Genomic DNA, 20,456 nt, shown 5'->3' on the forward strand with positions numbered 1-20,456 from the left:
AAAAATTAAAAAAAAAAGAAAAAAAAAAAACCAGGGAAACCACAGAGCTCATATGAGGAAAATGAACACAAAAGACCAAGTAAACAAAACCCGACCCTCAGAAAGTCTGCTAGGTCCCATTTGGAGCTTATTGTATGTATCCATTTCCCCTCATATCATCCTGCAAAGGTGGTGTTATCATTTTTCTGAAGTCCACAGAAGGTTGTGACTTTGTCTTACACTACTAAGATCTCATTTATGTTCTTGGATGGGATGCTGTACCATCATAAAACATCGCCTTTTCTGAACCAAGTATTTAGGACAAGCTCTTTAACTAGGTGTAGTTATCTTCAGGTTTTTACAGATGTTAAGAATAACCAAACCATTATTAAATAAAACAGGGTGCTGAATTAATAAATAGCTCTTCTGCTATAATTTTACTTCAGTGGAGAAGGCTGATGCTGATAATTCTCTCTTACCCTCGCAGAAAATAGTAAGACCCTTTAATACAATAATAAGGAATAACAAGTTCTGGGAGCCTTACAGATATTTCAGTGAAAAATCAGCAGTTTTTCCAAAACTGTATAAACACATGTGGTACGGAAGCCTTTCGTAATGCAAGAAAAGGCACAGCCATAAAGAACGTTTGGAGAGTTGTTAGCATTTACCGTAAAATTCAAGCAACATGTTATTTTGAAGAAAAATGTTTGTAACACAGTGATGAGAGGGTAATTCTCCTTCATGAAGAGTCTGACAGGTTATACAGAGAAAGAGCACCTGATGCACAGGCTGATAATACTGTGAAGGAGGGGTCTGCTGTGGCAATTCAAGTGGCTAGGAAACACAAGCCCAAATGAACACAACAGCCAGCTGTTGTTCTCACCTGGGACTGAGTTCAGAGAGGTAAAGGTGCAGATAAAATAGCACCTTATTCTGCTGGGGAAACTTGAACCGGTTTTGTTCTTGAAGAGTAGTCAGGCAGTCTGTATCCTGACATAAGGTGTGTGCAGTTTTTGCCCTACAGCTCTGCTTTGCACAGTTATTCTGCAGACAGATAGCATAGTGCGGGTGGAGATTTATTGCAGCGTTATGAATAGGGACAAACTGCTGAGAAACAGCCTGAGTCTCCATTTTATAGTGACATAATTTTAGAACTGTGATATTCAAGACTTAGAGGAGTCTAGCTGTCCTGATCTGAAAGCCTTCTCCCGAAGACCAGCTCTCGTAGCATTCAAAGGAGCTGCCCAAGCTGCCATGGGGGAAGCCATGGGTAGGCTTGCCCAGCTATGAGAGTGTCCAGCTGGAGCTATAACTGTGACTGGTCTGTGGCTTTGGACAGCGACTTAGTTTTCTCCTTGGGCCTAAGCTTCTCAAATGTGAGTGGAGATAATTCTTTCTCAGGTGCACCTACTTCATATTATGTTCCTTATTATAATCAGTTGAGCAAAATTGATTGAATACCCACTAGATACCAGTGATGGAAATAGGCACATTACTGAACATCTACTATTATTTAGCTACAACATAGTAATGGATATGTAAATTATGAATAAAACCAAGACCCTACCTCTTAATAGCTATAATTCTATTATTGTCTATTGTTTACTAAGGTTTGTGGCTGACCTTATAAACATTAAATCTTTGTACATTTTACTTTTAAATTTAGGATATCCTGTATTATGAGCAGCTTAAGACCAATGTGATCCAGCACGACCTTTTGGTGGACAGTCTAATTTATAAAGTAAGTAAAAGTGTCCATGCTTCCCCGTCTCATTAATGGCTGTTAAAATGGAGAGTCTTCTCTCTGCAGGGTTTGAACTGTGGGCCAAAGTACATATGAAGCCTGCAAAGTAATTTGAGTGGCTGTGTATGGCAGTGCATATCTGTGATGCCTCTACCCTGAAGGCAGAGGGAGGGGAACCAGGAGTTCAAGGTCATCTGTGGCTCCACAGTGAGTTTGAGACCAGCCTGGGCCTTGTGAGGAGGCTCTCTCAAAAAATGGGGTTGAGAGGAGGAAGGAGGAAATACCAGAATGATCATGATACCTGTAGCCGAGGCTGGCTCCCCAAGCCTGGTGTCTGCACACAACACATCATTGTCTTCTTTCCTAGGGAGTTATTCTTGTGTTCCTTCCCCAGTGCCTCCATGGTTTCATGATGATAAAAAAACAGTGGCCATCTTAAATTCAAGTCTTTCACATGAAGAAAATGGAAAGTGAACCAAAATTAAACTATGAGTATAGAATTTTATTCTTCTTTGTCTCCTAATTCCTTGTCTTAGTTGAATATTTCTTTGTAATAAAACTTTTAAAGATTTTAAATTCTGTATATGTATCTTCATGTGGGAGTGGGTATGCACGAGTGCATGCCCCCCTGAAGCTAGAGTTACCGGTATTGTGAGCTGCCTGAAGTGAGAAAACGTGGGTCTTCTGCAAGACCACTGAGCCATCTCTCCAGACACATTAACAAACTTTTGTTTTCTTTCACTTCTAAATATGTGGCCAAGTATATCTCAAGTTTTATGGTAGGGATACATTGAGTAGTTGGTGCCAAAAGCTAGACTGTAGATAAAAATATTCCCCTGACCCTGGGATGATTGTAGCTCAAGGAAGGTGTGGGAAGCAGTATTAACTACCGTCCCTGAACTAAACTCTTAGATTCTTATGTTGCATCACGTTCTCCTTACTTCCCAACAATTAGCCTTGTGTCTCTACCCTCTAGTTCTGTGGTTCACTCTGGTCTGCCCATTATGCCAATGTGTGCCATTCTTCACTATCACACTCCTAAGGAAAAAGCTTAATTAATCCCTAACAATGGTAAATGGCAACGAGCAAGATTATATTGGGTGATGATTAGCTTTGGTGCTCCACGTGCCTCTGTAATACATAATTTATAACGTTTACTTCCAAGAACCAGTTTTGGCTCAGAGTATCACCTTTGCTGAGAATGTACCACCTTTACCTTCACCATGGAACCTCTAAGTCAAATGGATGACTTTCCCTTTCTTTCTCTGTGCGCTGCAGTTTCAAGTTTTCTCCAGAGCTATGAATGACTTGAGAGCTCCCAATCCTTTGATTGCTGTTTGATTCAGCTGCTGAGTTGAATGTTCTAGACTGTTTCAGCTCTACAGTCATGCATAGTTATGGTCTGTCACTGTCATTCTTCCCATGTTTTTACTACATATATGTTCTTGTCATTGATGTGGTAGACCTATTCTTTTTTAAAGAATATGTATGTATATATGTACATCTGCACACCAGAAAGGGGCAGCAATGGGTCCCATGGGGCTACAGTCAGTACTGAGAGTTGAACTCAGGATCTCTGGAAGAGCAGCCAGTGAACCACCTCTCCAGCCGATATGGTAGACTTCTTGAAGACAAAAATCGTCCTCATTTTCTTTGTGTTTTGATTTTATTGTACTCAATCCTGATCAACTACTCAGCACTTGTTGAATTGATTAAATTATGGATTCAAAAGTATCATCATACTTTGGGTGCAGAGGTTCTTCATACAGGGTGCAGGGCCTCATTATAAGTATGTACCTGGAGGCTTTTGATGAGAGTCTTCTGAGTATTGTCTCAGCATCTGATGCTGAAAGTGTTGACCATAGCTTTGGAGCAGGCAGCAATCTCCCAAGTTACAGACGTGGAGGCTCAGCTTTCCGTTGTTGCAGTGACGTAGTATTTGAGATACTGACATTTAAGACGGAGTGCTTTGCTTTTCTGTATATTTCAGAAGTCTCAGGTCATGGCTATGGCCTTTTTCATTTGGCAAGCCAATACCTCAAGGTAGGAGTCAAGGTAGAGAGCAAAGCCACTTGCCTCATGGCTGGGTACAAAGAAAAGGATAGAAAGGTGCCAGGGCCCAAGTCCCCTTCAGCGTCACCTCTCAGACACAGGACTTCTCTCACTGGGTGCTAGAACTTCTAGCAGTTCTCAAGAGCATATGAAGTGGAAAAGTGTTAGGGGTCACTTATCAAAGCATAGAGACCTAGATTTGGAGTTACTAGCCAAGGTTATCCAGCTAGTAGTAGCGTAACTAAATTTTCACAGTCAGCATATTCAACTCACCATGAAAGCTGTTCAGCGTCAGGCTAGGGAGAATGGGAATGTTTTGTTTCAGTCTTTGAGCTTTTGCTTGTTTATTTTTGGGGATGTCACCTATGTAGCAATGCGTTGCATTGTATCACAGAGAACTGCAATTAGTTTCTGCTGATCTTACCATTTGAATTTTTCATAATATGTGTGTTGGACTTTAGGAGTTGGGTCCTGTGATGAAGTAAAGTGTATATAAAGTAAGGCACAGAAGCTAAGAGAGCCCAAAGTCTCATTGGGAGAGTAGAATTTTTTTAAGTAGTCTCTGATCAGGAACTGCACATAGAAGTGTCTAGAGAAAGGACCAATATTCTACCCAGGGGATGTCATGAACAGTCCTGAAGGATGAAGGCAGGACATCACAGTTATTAGCCTCTCAGGAGCAGATGGTGATTTTCAGGTAACCAATGTCAAACATAGAGGAGATAGCTGATATTTTGAAGAAATGGCTAAGTATGTTAGCTGTGAACAGTAAAGTTGAAGTATAATCTAGAGAGAAAGATGGAGGGAGGAAGGGAGAGATGCTTGCTGCTGGGGTTGTGATCTTGTTTGTTTCTCTTTTTCAGCTTTAACACATCTAAAAGGAGATTAATTGAAATAAATCACAGTTACTAATGAAACCTTAAGAAATTAGAAATCAAATACACATATTTTAGCCAAGTAAATACATAATGGGAATAGAGCCTCACTAGAAAATGTCTATAACATTACATAAAATTTAGAATTCATTGCAATATTATTTCCAAACATTATATTCTTTAGAGTGATAAGCAGGTTCATTTGAGTAATTCTCAGTGCTCTGTACCTTTTAATTACAGGATGTGAAGCTGACAGCGAGCAATGATGATTACTATTTTGTATTTGAAGATTATTTATATCAGGTAAGATTGGGTTTTTTTTTTAATTTTAGTATCTTTAGGATTTTAATATTACTAGCTGACTGGGGTTTCCTGGCATCATAGAATTCTAGTTTTTTTTTTTTCCTCTCATATGATATAGTTTCTGATATAATGGCTCTTCTTCTGAACTGAGCCCTAAGGAAATAGAGAGTAATTAATACTATACTAATAGAGAGATAATTTGAGTCAAAAAACCTGAAACATCAAAATTTCTCTGCTTATTAACATTTTGATTCTTTCTATGCTGTTTTAATTGCACACACAAAATGATTATAACAGGGCCAGGGAGATGGCACTCTGCAGAAAGTGCTCGGCTTGCAAGCTCAGGAATTAGAGTTCATATCTCCAGAACCCACATAAATACTTGGTGGGCTTGTGGTTGGACAGTAATCCCAGTTTTCATAAGACACAGCCTGGGGATCCCTAGAGCAAACTGGCTAACTAGACTAGCTTGCATTCTACCTCTGGGTTCAGGTGAGAGACCCTGCTCAATGAATAAGGTAAAGAACACTCAGGGAAGACTCTGAAACCTCTCTTGGTCTCTATACACATGTGTACACGTACACATGCAAAGCAATGTACATGCCCCCACATGCATGAGCACCATACCACGTTAAAAAACTGTTATAACACTAAACTTATGAATATATAAATTACCATGTGTCAAAAAGAGTCAATAATGACATGGTTTAGAGTCTCTGACTATTGTATTTCGGAGTGTAGTTCCAGAGAATGTAAATTTGACACATTTATCATGTTTTGTGAATGAAGAAAGATTGTCAGCTTTAAAGTCTTGTGGTGGGGCTACCAAGAGCTTGTGAGGTAACAAATGCACCTCACTTGCTGAACAAAATCAGTGAGCAAGGGTAACTTATACTTTCTACAGTTAATCCCAGACATAACCCATTGAGTGTATTCACCCCTACACGTATAAGTCACTTATACATAAGAATTCTTCAAGAATCCTACGATTACCACACTCTGTAAACTTCAGTTCCTTTGATGAGCCTGCAGGGCAGGAGAAGAGGCAGGGCATGAATGTAGAATGCATTTGGAGATGATGGTAGAGTGCTTATGGAGAGTATAAGAGTACTCTTATGTATAGAGTACTCTAAACATGGCCTTTAGTCTCTACTTCCCAGCTTAATATTTTAGTTCAATATTTTTTCTAGTCACATCTCATGACTACTGTTGCTGCTGTTAGTGATTTATAAATAATATTAAATAAATATGATTATTAAATAATTACTACCAAGTACATGTGTTCCACAGCCTATAAAATGATTTTTTGATAACTTTTGAATAACTGAAATGCTATCCCACTGAATATCAGCTCTGTCTGAGCCCTCCTCCTGGCAAAATCTACTCTAATCTCTGCTGCTGTGCATTTGACTGTTAGAAGTACACCAGTGCAGCCCTGCTAGCTTTGTCTTTCTGTGACAGGCTTATCCCAATTAGTAGCATTCTCCATGTTCATCTGTACAGTCTCATGCAAGATGTCCTTCTTAAAGACTAAATATTACCCTCTTATATATTAGACACTATTTTCTTTCTTCCTTTTTCTAAACAAGCTTCACTGTGGATCTTTATCCTATTGCAGAAAGAAAGGAGAATTACAACACAAAGGTTTCTCATTTGAGGAATTACTCAATTAAAATTTTTATATAAACAGTTAATGAAAAGTATCTTTCATGATGATATTTTAAAGTTATTTTTTAATTAGTTTGATTATTTAAAACTTTATAAACAATCTACTTGCAGATGATGTGATTTTATACATAAGAGACCCCCAAAACTCCACCTACAATCTTGTACAGCTGACAAACACTTTCAGCAAAGTAACAGGATACAGAATTAACATTAAAAAAATATCAGTAGCCTATGCAAACAAATGACAAAAAGAAATCAGAGAAATAATAATCACATAACCTAAGATAATAATAATCACAATAACCTAAGATAACAACAGCAACAAAACCATGGGCTAACACTAAGCATATAAAAGACTTGCATTATAAAAACTAATGAAAACTGGTGTGCTGATGCCTCCGAAAGCTAAGTTTGATCTACCTCAAGATCTAGCATGCCATCCTTAAGCAAATGCCCAAAAGACTCTTCATCGCAATACAGAGCTAGAACAAGTGTCTGTCCATCCATGTTTACTGCTGCGTTATTCATAAGAGCCAGAAATTGGAACCAGCCTAAACATCCACCAACTGATGAAGAGATTATGAAAGTTTGGCACATTTACACAACAGGATAGTGTTTAGCTGTTTTAAAAAATGAAATTAGCAGATATGTAGGTATATCTAGAAAAAAGTATCTGAATTGAGGTGACCCAGGTCCCCAAAGATAAGTATGGCTTCTCTCATATGTAGATGTTAGCTTTTAAGCCTGTGATATGTGTGCTACAATCCAGATAACCACAGAGGTTAGGTATCTAGTAATGGGGAAGAGAAGATCTCCCAGAGAATGGGAAGTAGAGTATGTTATTGAGACAATCTCTCAAAGAATAGGAAATCGAATATAGTGTCATAGACAAAGTGAAAACTAGAATTGGAGATTAGATAGGAAAGGAGATGGGAGAGAAGGGTAAAGGAAGGAATATAGGGAAGGACAACTACACTAAGGGCCATTTGAAAAACCACATGAACACCTATAGTGTAGACGGTTTCTAAAATATATACATAGATGAACTGTAGTCACCAAATAACAGGGAAGAGAATGCCCTAACTAGACTTCTTATGGCACCAAGTGCAACCTTCAGTGCCAGGTTAGGGTTGTATCTTGTTGAGTTGTTAGCCAAAACATTCCTATATAAACTAATTTTTATATACACCATATGCATTGAAAACAACATTATACTATTTAAAATTGCATTTTTTTCCTCAAGGAAAATTTTATAGATTTTTACTCATACATATGCATTTGTATGTCAATGAAAACAGTAAGATAAGAAAAACATTTCTTTGATTCCATTCCTGTTGGTAGTTTTCTAGCAACATCCCTACTCCAAGGGCAACTGTTAATGATAATAGAGTAAATTTGGCTGTTCTGGTATAGTAAGGGCTCATATTCCTTCCAGGTAATGTGAGTTTATTGAGTTTTGTGACTAGACTATAGAATTAGACCGTGTGTGGCATGGTGATATCAAGTAGGGAGGGGGAATCTCCAGTGATCTTTAAGGCAGCCTGCCCCTGAGAATCTGTTACTTGCCTCTGTATTTTAGCATGCAGCACAAATTCTACAGAGAGAATATTTTCAAAAAGAAATCTACTTAATATTTTAATTTTAGTTTTTATTTTTCATGAAATTCTTACAAATATTTAGTGATACTGAGTTTTCATTTATCTGAGAGTTTTAAAATGTGTTCAGTCAGAAACCATCTCTTATTCAAAAAAAGAAATAAACTGGTTGGTTTAACAGAACCATTTAGGTTCCTTTGCTAAATGATATTATCATAAAGTACATAAGTTAACATGTCCAAAGTACATAAAAAGTTCATAGACAATAATGCATATAATAAAGGCTGGAGGTTTTACTTTGTGTTCCATGCTAAATCTTCATCTTATGTATCATGTTCTGAGTAGCAGAGCTGGAAAATACACTGCATTTCAGTATGTTCTGTCACTGAATGGGGTTTAAGAAAGGTCCCAAGGTAATGAGGTATTTTTCCCTGCATTTGTGTGTTCATACATGATGTGCACATGTGTGCAAGGGTTCCGTGCATATGTGTATTCATACATGATTGGGTGTATATGCATCTGTGTGTGCCTGCATGTGGAAGCTGACCAACATTGATGTCAGAACTCTTCCTCAGTTGTTACCCTGCTTAATTACTGAGGAAGAATCTCTCATTAGAGCTCAGCCATATGTCTGGTTTAACTTCATCCAGGGACTCCCTAGCTCCACCTTCCAAGTGCTGGTGCTGGAATTACAAGCATGCAACTACACCCACCTGGAATGTTTTGTGGGCGTTGAGGATCTGAACTCTCCTCCCCATGATTGCGTAGTAAGCACTTTTCCTATTGGGCCATCTCCCCAGCCTCTTAGGTATCTTTCATTCACATATCCACTTAATCAAACGTCTGAATGTTCTGATATAGATACTGCTGGGTGCTAGCAAAAGATATTTATTAAAGTTTATATTTCTGGGAAGACTGGGAGAATTATATATCTATATATAAAATTTGCCAAGTATAATAGAGGTTTATGCTCATGTCTATGCAAAGCAGTTAACATTTTAGGAATACACATAGTTCAGTAGTGACTGCAGAGAGGAAATGTTCTAAACTATCTAATTCTTTCTCATGGCTGAAGAATTTAATACATGTATATAAGTATACATTCCCATTTCCTCCCTTCAGTTCCTCTCTCAGCCCCCCACTTTCCCCTCCCAACTTCATGTGCTCTTTTTTTTAAGAAAACAAAAATAAAAATAAAAGTACCAACAGCAAAACATTAAGTCCAGTTATGGCTGCCGGCCTGTGTGTGCACTGATGGCGGACCATGTCCTGTAGCACAGAGAGCCTGTGAGGGGTCACACCCCTGAGGACAACTGACTTCCGCTCCCCACCAGTCATTAGTTGTCAATAGTTCTTCAGCTAGGGGACAGACATCATGATCCCCTCCCCTATGTTTACAGGGGTTTTTGTCTAGCTTAGTCTTATGCAGGTCTTGAGCACAGCCACTGTAAGATTATGTGTACATTTGATCATGCCCCCTTGAATTTCTTTTCCTCTCTTGACCTCTGGGATACTGTGCTCATGAGCTTCCCTGTGTTTTTCCTGCTGAAAGTCTCATATGGCTTTTTGGATTTCTCACTGTTCCCTCATCTCCACTGTGTTTTTCTAGACTGTCTAAACTCTCCCTTCACAAGTGTTCACGTTCCTTCTTTCTTCCTCTCCTTCTCCTACATCACACCCAGTGGGCAGTGTGAGGCCAGAGGTTCCCGTGTCTGTTCATGTTAATACCTGTTTTTTCTTTCCTTATTCCACAAACTCATTTATTTCCCTTGCATTGTCCTCAACTCTGGTGACTATTCCACCTGTTCAAATCTGCCTTTCATCCTTCAGTGAATTTCATGTCAGCTACGGTCTTTCCTACCTCTCGAGTTACCTTTTCATTGTGTTATTGTTGCTTTTCTGAATGTGTCTCTCCATTGGAGTTTCTACTGTGTTCAAATGTCATTGTTTATTTTCTCCACATATTTCTTTATGTGAGCATCTTTGAGATCATTGTCCTAACACCCAAAGCTATTAAATTTACTATCAGATCTTTTCATTTGACATTTTTCTTTGAATGGCCCATGCTTCCAAATTTCTTCATATTTTTCTTTATGATTTTTGCTGAAAACTGACATTTGTGTATAATAACGAATTTCTGAAACTTATGCTCTCCTCACCTCTCAGCCCATATATTTTTTTGTCCAAGTAAACCTTTTGCAGTTATTCTTGATCTGACTTTATAGTATCAACCCGCAGTTTACATCAGTGCCTGGTTCTTATTATGCTTCTTAATAATAGAGATCCTAGCTGTGAGTAATCTCACCAAATACATTGAATTTTTTCTCAGTTTGTGAGTGAGCAGCCCCTTCTGAGTGTATAACCTAGCAGATCTCCAATGAGCCTGCCGTCTATTGACAGATAAGGAAATCAGAGTTAACCGCACTCAGACTAGCGTAGGAGTTGGCAGCTCTCTGCTTGTCTCCAGGGTTGCACCCCGGGACATACTGTCTAACATACTACCTCTGCCATTCTCACTTTACAGTCCCAGGATTCTCCTTAGAGAAGTCTCAGATGTCCTGCCTTCTCTGAGGCTGCAGGCAGCAGGGCCTCTATGGGGATATATTTAAGCACAGAGCTTCTTCTAAAGTTACTGTGCTACCTCAGCCTGCTAAACTGAGGGGACACTGATATAGACATTTCCTCACGATTTTCCTCTCTGAGGCAACAGTAGATTATTGCAGGGTTATAGTTGGGTATTTTTTCCTTTCCTTAAATTTATTTATTGGGTTTGTTTATTATTTGCATTAGCTTGTGACTGCAATGCATTATTATAATTCTCTGGTTTAAAGTAAATACATCCTCTTGAGGTTCTAAATCACAGAATCGGAATGGCTTTACTTGGCTATATTCATGGTTCACAGGTCTGTGTTACTTTTGGGGCTCTGAAGAAGAGCCCATGTATTTCTCTTACCCTGCTTCCAGAATGCCCTGCCTCCAGAATGTACTTTCATTCCTTGGCCCCCAGTTGGTTCCCTCATTTTCAGAGCCAGCAGATAGTATCTCACTTTGACCTCCTTTCTTCTGTGTCTTATTTATAAAGATCCTTATGATTACATTGGATCCAGACCTATAATCCTGGATAATCTTACCATTTATGGATTGTCAATTTAATGGCATCTATTATAAGATCAATTTTTTAAAAGTAATTTTTATATTATAATTAGATCATCTATGCCTTTCCCTTTCCTCTCTCCATACCCTCCTAACAACTTGCTTTCTTTCAAGTTCATGGCCCGTTTCTGTATAATTGTTTAACTTTCAAATAAATTTATATATTCCAAAGTACATAAATACAACCTACTCAGTCCATATAATGTTACTTGTATTTATGTTTCCAGAGATGAACATTTGGTATTAGATAAGCAGTTGGTGTGCTCTTCCCTGGGGAAGATATTTCTCCAGCTCTCAGCGTCCTTTGGTTGTCTGTAGTTCTTTATCTAGGGATTGGGACCTCTGGAGTTTACTCCCTTCCACGTTTGCATGTCTCTAAGTCTCTTCATTGTTCAGCTCATGTTTAGGCAACCATGTTGCTAAGATTTCATGGGTATAGCTTTAGACAGTTCTAGGATACACAATTTCACAGTAAACTGTCTGCTCTTCTGTTACAATCTTTCTGTCACTCTTCAAAATGATCCCCCAAGCCTTAGGTGCAGGAGTTGCCCAAGAGACTCCCAAAGTATTATCGGCTATTGTTTTTGCTCTTGTGTCCACCTGAAGTAGAAGATAAGTCCCTATTGCTGAAGACACAATTCACTTTAAGATGCAGGGCCCAGAGGCCCCTGAGCTGGGTCTGACCTGAAAGCCTCCTCCCAGCACTAGCTTCCATAGTACCAGAACCGCAGCAATGGCCAGCATGGCATGATGACTCTAAGGGTGCAAAGGTGGCATGCTTACCTTGGCAGTAACGAGTTAGGCTTCAGGCTTGTTAAAAGGAAAATGATGCCTGGTACCGAAAACCTAGTAACTTCCTGGGCCTGGCGAAGCCAGGTATTTTGGAGGAGGACCTACAATGGCTACGTTATTACACAAGCATAATTCCTAACTGTATCCTAAATATTTGTCCTTATACTCACAGGTAAGTATAGTTCTTACCTCTCATCATAAGACAGAGACTATTACAGAAAACTACAATCAATCAAAACGCAGCATTGTGGAGCCCAGTCCCCATTGATCCGGCTACATTACTTTTATTATAGAAGACCACATAGCTGCAGGTCCAAAGACTGAGATATGAGTATCTTTGGAGCATTATTCTACAAATACACACACACACACACACACACACACACACACACACACACGGAGGGGGGAGGTGTGCAAAAGTACTTAAACGTCTGGCAAGAGAAAAGGTCAGCTATTCTTAGCTATTGGGCATAAGGATAAATATTTAGAATTTAGTTAGGGATCATGCTGGTTTAGCAAAGTGGCTGTTATAGGTTCTCCTCCAAGATCTATGACTTCGTTAGGCCTAAGTAGTTGTGTAGGTTTTCAGTACCAGGCTTGATTTCCCTCTTCCTGAGCCTGCATTAAGTCCAATTAGACCTAGTAGGGTTTGAAGGCATATGTTGTTCCCTTAGCGTTATTGTGAAACAGATAGAGACCATTATAGCTGATCAGCTGTGAACCCTAGTCCCAACTGATATATCTAGAACATAATTCTTACAAATAAGGCTCAGGGATCAATGTGGAAGAGGGGGCAGAAAGTAAGAAACAGAGGAAGAGGAAGTTTACTGTGGGATTTTTGTCTAGAAATCTGTCAGAGAGGCTACATCCATGAAGTCCACCAATATGGCTGACTAAACATGACCTGAACAAGGATGACATCAGTAGACATACTAACATGGAAGAAGGATAGCCCACAAGGCTTCAACCCTAGATAAAATCGTACAAGCAACTAAGGAATGCTAAGATCAGAAATATTTTTCTTTAGGGAAAAGTATACCAGCTGGTTATCCAATATCACAGGGTCGGCTCTGCAAACATACACTTACAGGTAATGAAATATAGATGGAGTAGGTTGTATTTATAGATTTAGGAATACACACACAAATAAAGACAGTTAAAAAGAAAGAGGACATGAATTTGAATGAAATAAGATGAGGTCTATTTGGGAAGGATTGGAGAGAGAAAAAGACTGGAGAGAATGTTATAATGATATGATAATCTCTAAAATTGTAAATAAAATCAGCATACACAAAGAGATAAGGTTAAAATTATATAATGGTTCAATAACTGTCTTAGTCAGGGTTTCTATTCCTGCACAAACATCATGACCAAGAAGAAAGTTGGGGAGGGAAGGGTTTATTCACCTTACACTTCCACACTGCTGTTCATCACCAAGGGAGTCAGGACTGGAACTCAAGCAGTTCAGGAAGCAGGAGCTGATGCAGAGGCCATGGAAGGGTGTTTCTTACTGGCTTGCTTCCCCTGGCTCACTCAGCCTGCTTTTTTATAGAACACCCACAAGGGAACCTCCCTCCTTGATCACTAATTGAGAAAATGCCTTACAGCTGGGTCTGGTAGAGGCATTTCCCCAACTGAAGCTGATTTCTCTGTGATAACTCCAGCCTGTGTCAAGTTGACACAAAACTAGCCAGTACAATAACATTTCGCATCTTTATGGTTGTTTAGAGCCGAAGATTTTGCTTATTGGAAAATACCCATTATATTAAAATGCTAAAATTAAATTTTTTCTCAGTAGATGCCAACATTATTTTGAATTGGATTTACTAGAATTTTTAAAGTTGTGGTTCAAAACAAAACAAAACATGAAGTTTGTCACCTTATCCACCTAAGTGTGCAACCAATGACAATGATTGTCAGTATTGACAACCTAATATCCATTGTTTATCCTAGAAAGGAAATGTATTTCTCAGTGTAGCAGTATCTGTGTAATGCCAGCATTTACTCTCTTAATAGTAAGTTAGTTACATTAATGTTCCTTACTGTTAAGTGCTAAGAACATGCCCATTGATGCAAAGGCAACTGCTCCTACTGCTGGGCATATATACTCCATCTCCACAGCCCCAGAGCCTCCTCTCTCAACTAAGTTCCAACTGTTGCCTCCCCCTCCCAGGGTATTCTTCCCCAGTTAGCCTCTCAGTAAGTTTCTCAGGCTCTTTCAGTGTTTGGTCGGAGGGCATCTTCTCAGTAGCCACTTTCTATAGACTGCCAGGCCCTTCTCTGGGCCTTCTTTATCTTGCTCCTACCATGTTTGCCACTTAATGCACCAGTTGATGTCATCACTCAGCACACTTGCTGTCTGTCACTTCCCTTCACAGCTGAGCTCAGTGCTTTGTGTTTGTGTCTTTCTTTTGATGTACCCCTACTTCACCCTGAGGTTTATGCTTCGTGTAGTAAGAGCGAAAGAAGGGAGCCAACTGATTTTTAGAAATCTGTGGATGTCCTCCAAAGTGTATTTCAGAGTGATAAGAATAATTTAAAAGGATGGCACGTTGAACAAGTGTAGGTCATAATTATAAAATCCTATAAAGGTAAATAGAGAACAGTGGGGATCATTCAAAAATCCAATGCTGGAGTATTTTCCAGAAATGGAGATATATAAAGTTTTAAGTTGAAGAAGCATGACGGTTGAGCATTATAAATAAACAAATCCTAAATTAAATATATTAAGAGCCAAGAATAACAGAATATAGAAAATTAATAGCAATGTAGTAATAACTGTAGAGAACATTTTAATCATGTGATATCCCAGGTACTATTCTAAACACTTCCCATCTACCAATTAATCCTCACAATACGCTTTGATTGAAGCGTTATTACATTCATCTTGCGTATGAGAACACAGATACTTAGAAGTGCAGCCACTGGCCCTTGTCATCAGTTAATAAACTCTGGAGCTTCAGTTTAAAGTCCAGCAAAATGTCTAGGTGGACAAGTGCCCTGGCACAAAGGGTTCTAATCCACTCCTCATTCTGTGCCCATCCCCTCTGCCTCCCCCCCAACCCCCAGTTTTTGTGGTATTTTTATAGACTCCTGGGTCTTCTAAATGTCCCTTCATCTTCCTAGGACTGGACTCCTGCCCTCAAATTTAAGACTAGTGTCAGCAATCCAGTTTCTTATATCGGGAAGCCCTGGTCCTGACTGCACCCTCTCTGTTTTAGCTCATGATAGAGTTGCATGTGCCTTTGTTGGCTGGGACAGCCAGCTTCTACTTGTATTGGGAAAACCTTTCCTTTGCTGATGCCATCCTTATTAAGAATGGAGACCTCTCCTCATTCTTGGCATGCCCAGCTATGAACTGCACACCAATTAAGTCTGGTTTCAGTTTCATAGACCCCTCAGCACTTGCGTGTGATTGCCCATGGGTACCTCAATGTAGTTCTCATCTGTTAAGTTTCTCACATGTGATTTTCATTTCCAGGTAAAACATAGGATAATTAGCACATAGCATTTTTTTTTTGTTTTCTGCTTTAAAGTCTGGGGAGCAAATAGGGAAAATGTATGAGAACGGGCAGCCTTCACATGGAGTCCCTCTGAGAACATTTAACGTAGATGTGCCAATAGAGGGCGCTCTTCCCATTGCAAAACCCTGCACTGACCTGAGCAGGTCTTCTCTATTGCCACCTCCTTATTAAATTAAAATTAATTGAATTAACATCAGTTGTTGGGTTGCAGTGCTCACTGTTGATTTTTCCAATGTCATGTCCAGGTGTTACTTTGCTTTTCACGGGATACGTCTGTACTGGGCCACTTTGCATACAACAGTGCTTCACCGCCGAAGTCATACATCAGAGGTAACATTTGAATAATTCTAAAGAGAAATTACTGAAGACTTTCATGATCATTCCAAGAATGATCCAAGAATGTTTGAATATTTTATATTGGTATTTCCAATTTAAGTTGAAAATTATTTCCAATTTCTCTGCAGTCATAATTACTGCCTTTCCTTTCAATGTTAGCACCCAGGCAACAGATCACAGAACCCTCTCCGGAAGTGACAGAGATTGCATTTCCATTGTCTTTTTCGTTCTTGACATCTCCTGCCTCCTCTGTTCCATTTGTGCCAAACCTGTTGTTTTCTTCTTCTTGCTACCCATAACCACAGATTTATCTTTTCAGATTTTCGTAACTTTCTTTTTGTAAATTGGTCTTTGAATTCTAGTTGGGCTACACTTAAACATTACGGTGTGGTATATGTGCTACATTACCCTCTAACTTCTGTTCTAGCGTTCCCTCTACCGCGAGCTGCCTCAGCATGCTCCTGTACTATTCCAGTGTACTATTCCTGTACTATTCCAGTGTACTAGTCCAGTCCTGTACTATTCCTCCCCTGAAGACTGAGCTAGCCTCAGCCCTTCCCTTCACTGGGCGGTCAACACCGCACACTAACATCCCTTTGCCCTGCTGTGTTTGTGTGCTGCCATTCTGCTGTTTCTATGAAGAATAAACATTTCTTCAGGATTGTATCCCTGCCTGCTTGTTGCAGCTCTTGCCCTAGGACAGCTCACTGTTTTCTTGTGTTGGAGTCAGGCTCTTCCCCCAATATGGGGCTGCTTTGCTTCTGAAATGAATACATAAAAATTTGCTTTTCTTTTTATCTAAGGAGGTTATTGGGCTGAGGAAATGGCTCAGTGCATAAAGTGCCTGTGGTGCAAACCTGAGAGCCTGACTTTGGTTCCCCAGTGAAGCCAGGCAGAGCAGCGTGCCTATAGCCCTAGCACCGGGATACAGAGCAGATGGACCCAGATGCTCACTAGCTGGCCGGCGTAGCTTAATTGTCAGAGAACAAGGTGGAGGGTGAGCTAGGAAGACAGCTGGCTTTGATCTCTGGCCTCTACATGCACACACACACACACACACACACGCATACACACTCACACAAATATACGTATACTACACACACCCTTCCATCTCATCCTGCACACAGAGTGACCATAAAATTTAATTGCGGGGAAAGCAGCAGCACCAGATCCAAGATGGCGGCCAGCAGGAGGCTGATGAAGGAGCTTGAAGAGATCCACAAATGTGGAATGAAAAACTTCCGTAACATCCAGGTTGATGAAGCTAATTTATTGACTTGGCAAGGGCTTATTGTTCCTGACAACCCTCCATATGATAAGGGAGCCTTCAGAATTGAAATCAACTTTCCAGCAGAGTATCCATTCAAACCGCCCAAGATCACATTTAAAACAAAGATCTGCCACCCTAACATCGATGAGAAGGTCTGTCTGCCAGTCATTAGTGCTGAAAACTGGAAGCCAGCCACCAAGGCTGACCCAAGTAATCCAGCCCCTCACAGCACTGGTGAGTGACCCCCCAGCCTCAGCACCCACTCCGGCTGACCTAGCTGAAGAATACTCTAAGGACTGTAAAAAATTCTGTAAGAATGCTGACGAGTTTACAAAGACATATGGGGAAAAGTGACCTGTGGACTAAAATCTGCCACGAGTGATTCCGGCAAGTTTGAACAGAGACCGAGCAGTGCATTCAGACACCCCGCAAAGCAGGACTCTGTGGAAATTGACACGTGCCACCAACTGGCGTCCGCTTGTGGCAGTTACTAACTTTCTACAGTTTTCTTAATCAAAAGTGGTCTAGGTAACCTGTAAAGAAGGAATAAAAAATTCAGATGTTCTAAAAAAAAAAAATTTAATTGCCTAATGAGCTAAAATGAAGTACAATTTTAATCCCCTCCACCTGCTCACACCATCTTAACCTAGCTTTCTTTCCTTCCCTGATAATCTCACAATGTGCTATATTCGTAGTAGCCCCTACATAGCCCTAGTGCATGAAGAGCTTCATTTTCCATCACCACAAATTATAGGCCCTTGGTGGACCAGCCTCTATGTCATGTCTGCCAGCCTACCATCAGTTTCCCTCCCCGCCCGGCACAGAAACCCTTAAAGCCCATTTCATGAAGTCAGCAAACGTATTGCATTATTTGTGGTTTGGTCTGCATTGTAACCAGTGGGTGGGTGGGGGCTGTGCCCTGTGTTTGCTGTGCATGTCTCAGTACTGCTGCTGTGCTCAGTTGGGTGTCTCTTTTCTCATCATTCCCTTCTTTCCTCACACAAAGACCAGCTCTGTGTGTCTCCACCTTAGCCTAAGATAGCCCCACTTTTTATTTTTATTCCTGGTTTCTCTCTTACACCCACTTAAAGAGAACCTTAATAATACATTTTAATTTAAATCCCAGTGCAAGAATGGATGTCTTTTTAATAACTCAGGGTTCTTAAGAATCCTGTTAAGATGGAAGCCAGTGGTCTGGGTTAGGGTTTCCGTTGCTGCGATGAGACACAATGAGACACCATGACAAAGCAGCACGGTGAGGAAGGAGCCCTCTAGGGCTCATCTGCCTTATACTTCCATTTAAGTACTTCGCTTCCATAACAGTACTTCGCTCATCACTGAGGGAAGTCAGGCCAGGAACTCACACAGGGCAGGAACCTAGCGGCAGGATTGATACACAGACCATGGAGAGGTGCTGACTACTGGCTTGCTCCATGTGGCTTGCAGGGCCTGCTTTCTTATAGAACGCAGGACTACCAGCCCAGGGTTATCTCCACCCACAATCGGCTAGGCCTTCCCCCACTGATCGGTAAGGCTTGTCTACTTACACTCTGGTTACCAGTTTTTCAGTTGATGATCCTTTCAGATGACTCTAGCTTGGTAGGGTGATATGACACTATGAAGTTATTCAGTGGGAGATGGGAAGAGTGAGAAGCTGAGGAACAGTACAGAGACGGAGCTTTTATAGAGCAGTTCTGTTTTTAAGTGTTGATCCTTTCTCTCTAATCATATAAACTATGTTGGGAGTCAGGATATATGACTCTTAGATAGTTGAAAAAGTTAATTTTTAACTCTTCAGCATATTCTCTAAAAACATAAGCTGATAGGATACGGCAAGACTTCACACTTGCTTTAAGGAACAGGGTTGTTAAAAATAACTTTATGCTTATAAATTATTCTCCAGTACTTAAGACCATTTGAAAACATGGTCTAATCAATATTATTTAGTTTAATTGTTAAAAGGCTTTGCTGGTATCAGACAAGTGGCTGACAGATTTTCAACTAATTCCATATCCTGAAATAAAATGAAGTTGAATTATGGTTATTTTAAAAATTCCATTCATTATCCACTACTTATTTGGACATTCACAGAATGTTGCTTTTTGAAACTTTATTGAGTGTATGGTTTTCCCTTACAGGAAAACTAGGATTAGAAGAATATGCTGTTTTCTATCCGCCCAATGGTGAGTGATGTTTCTGCTTCCTCTGGAGGGAAATGGAAAAATAACAGCTTTTGTACTGGGGATGTAACTTTCTCATTCTGTCCTGAAAATGGAACACAAATCATCGTCTAAAATAACCCTTCCTCCTGGGAAAGGTGGATTTTAGTGCCTTCCTCTCTGTTTGTGTAGTTTAATGCCAAATTGTGCACATCTCCAGCTCTACTTAGGAGCAATAGAAGATTGGTGAGAAGCTGAGTCAGCGTAAATGTCCACATCTAAGACATGTGGTTTTCCTTGAGGAGCACTAAGCAGTTCAACTAGAACCTTCCCGTTGTGTCATTGGCACAGCACAGGAGTGGGGGGAACAGACTGCCCTGTGTTGCAGTTAATGCCTTTATAGGTGGCCAGTGTGGCATTTATTAAGTAGGGAGACTGTGAAGAAAATCCTTGACTTGCTGAGAAGTGATGTGACCCTGGGTTTACTCTTTAGGCATTGGCTGTACAGGGCTTTTAGTACACAGGCAGCAGATAACATCCTTGTCCTGATGGTACTAATCCACACCCTGTACAACTAATGCTTTAAAGGAGTTAAGAACTCGGGCATTGTAACTCAGTGGATCTGGGTTCAGATCCAAGCTCTGCCAATTTACCCCCTGCCCTCGGTAAGTTACACAACTTCCCTGACCTTGAGTTTCATTAACTTAGCATGTGGATAATGATCACATGAGGCATGCTATGAGACTCCAGCACAGGGCCTCACTTTGAGTCCAGGAAGTGCAGCCATGATGATGGTGTTTAGCAGTATTGGGGAGTCTGAGAGCCGGGTGTGTCCTGCCTGCTCCGGCTCGTGCTTTTCGGCACTGTGGCCTGCTTCCTTACACTCTTGTCCTGTTGCTCTCTCTTTATACATTTCCCTAAGTTTCCATTTGCTTTCATGGGTCTATTTGCTAATTATAAAAATTTCTCTCTAGTTCTAACCTCTTCCATGATTACCTCAAACCTA

General features: G+C 40.3%; 1 protein-coding gene and 1 pseudogene across 2 annotated transcripts in view; both read left to right on the forward strand.

Annotated features, from left to right (window-relative positions):
• Window positions 1–20,456, forward strand: part of Tbc1d19 (TBC1 domain family member 19) — a 92,152-nt gene that overhangs the window by 43,525 nt on the left and 28,171 nt on the right. For both annotated transcript variants that reach the window (XM_021162116.2, XM_029477606.1), the window contains 4 exons: window positions 1,646–1,720; window positions 4,891–4,953; window positions 15,931–16,015; window positions 19,430–19,474. In XM_021162116.2, the coding sequence (XP_021017775.2) occupies window positions 1,646–1,720; window positions 4,891–4,953; window positions 15,931–16,015; window positions 19,430–19,474 (268 nt within the window). The remainder of the gene's footprint in view (window positions 1–1,645; window positions 1,721–4,890; window positions 4,954–15,930; window positions 16,016–19,429; window positions 19,475–20,456) is intronic.
• Window positions 17,183–17,657, forward strand: LOC110294113 (annotated as a pseudogene).

The sequence above is a fragment of the Mus caroli genome, chromosome 5 (genome assembly GCF_900094665.2).
Source record: "Mus caroli chromosome 5, CAROLI_EIJ_v1.1, whole genome shotgun sequence".
NCBI lineage: Eukaryota > Metazoa > Chordata > Mammalia > Rodentia > Muridae > Mus > Mus caroli.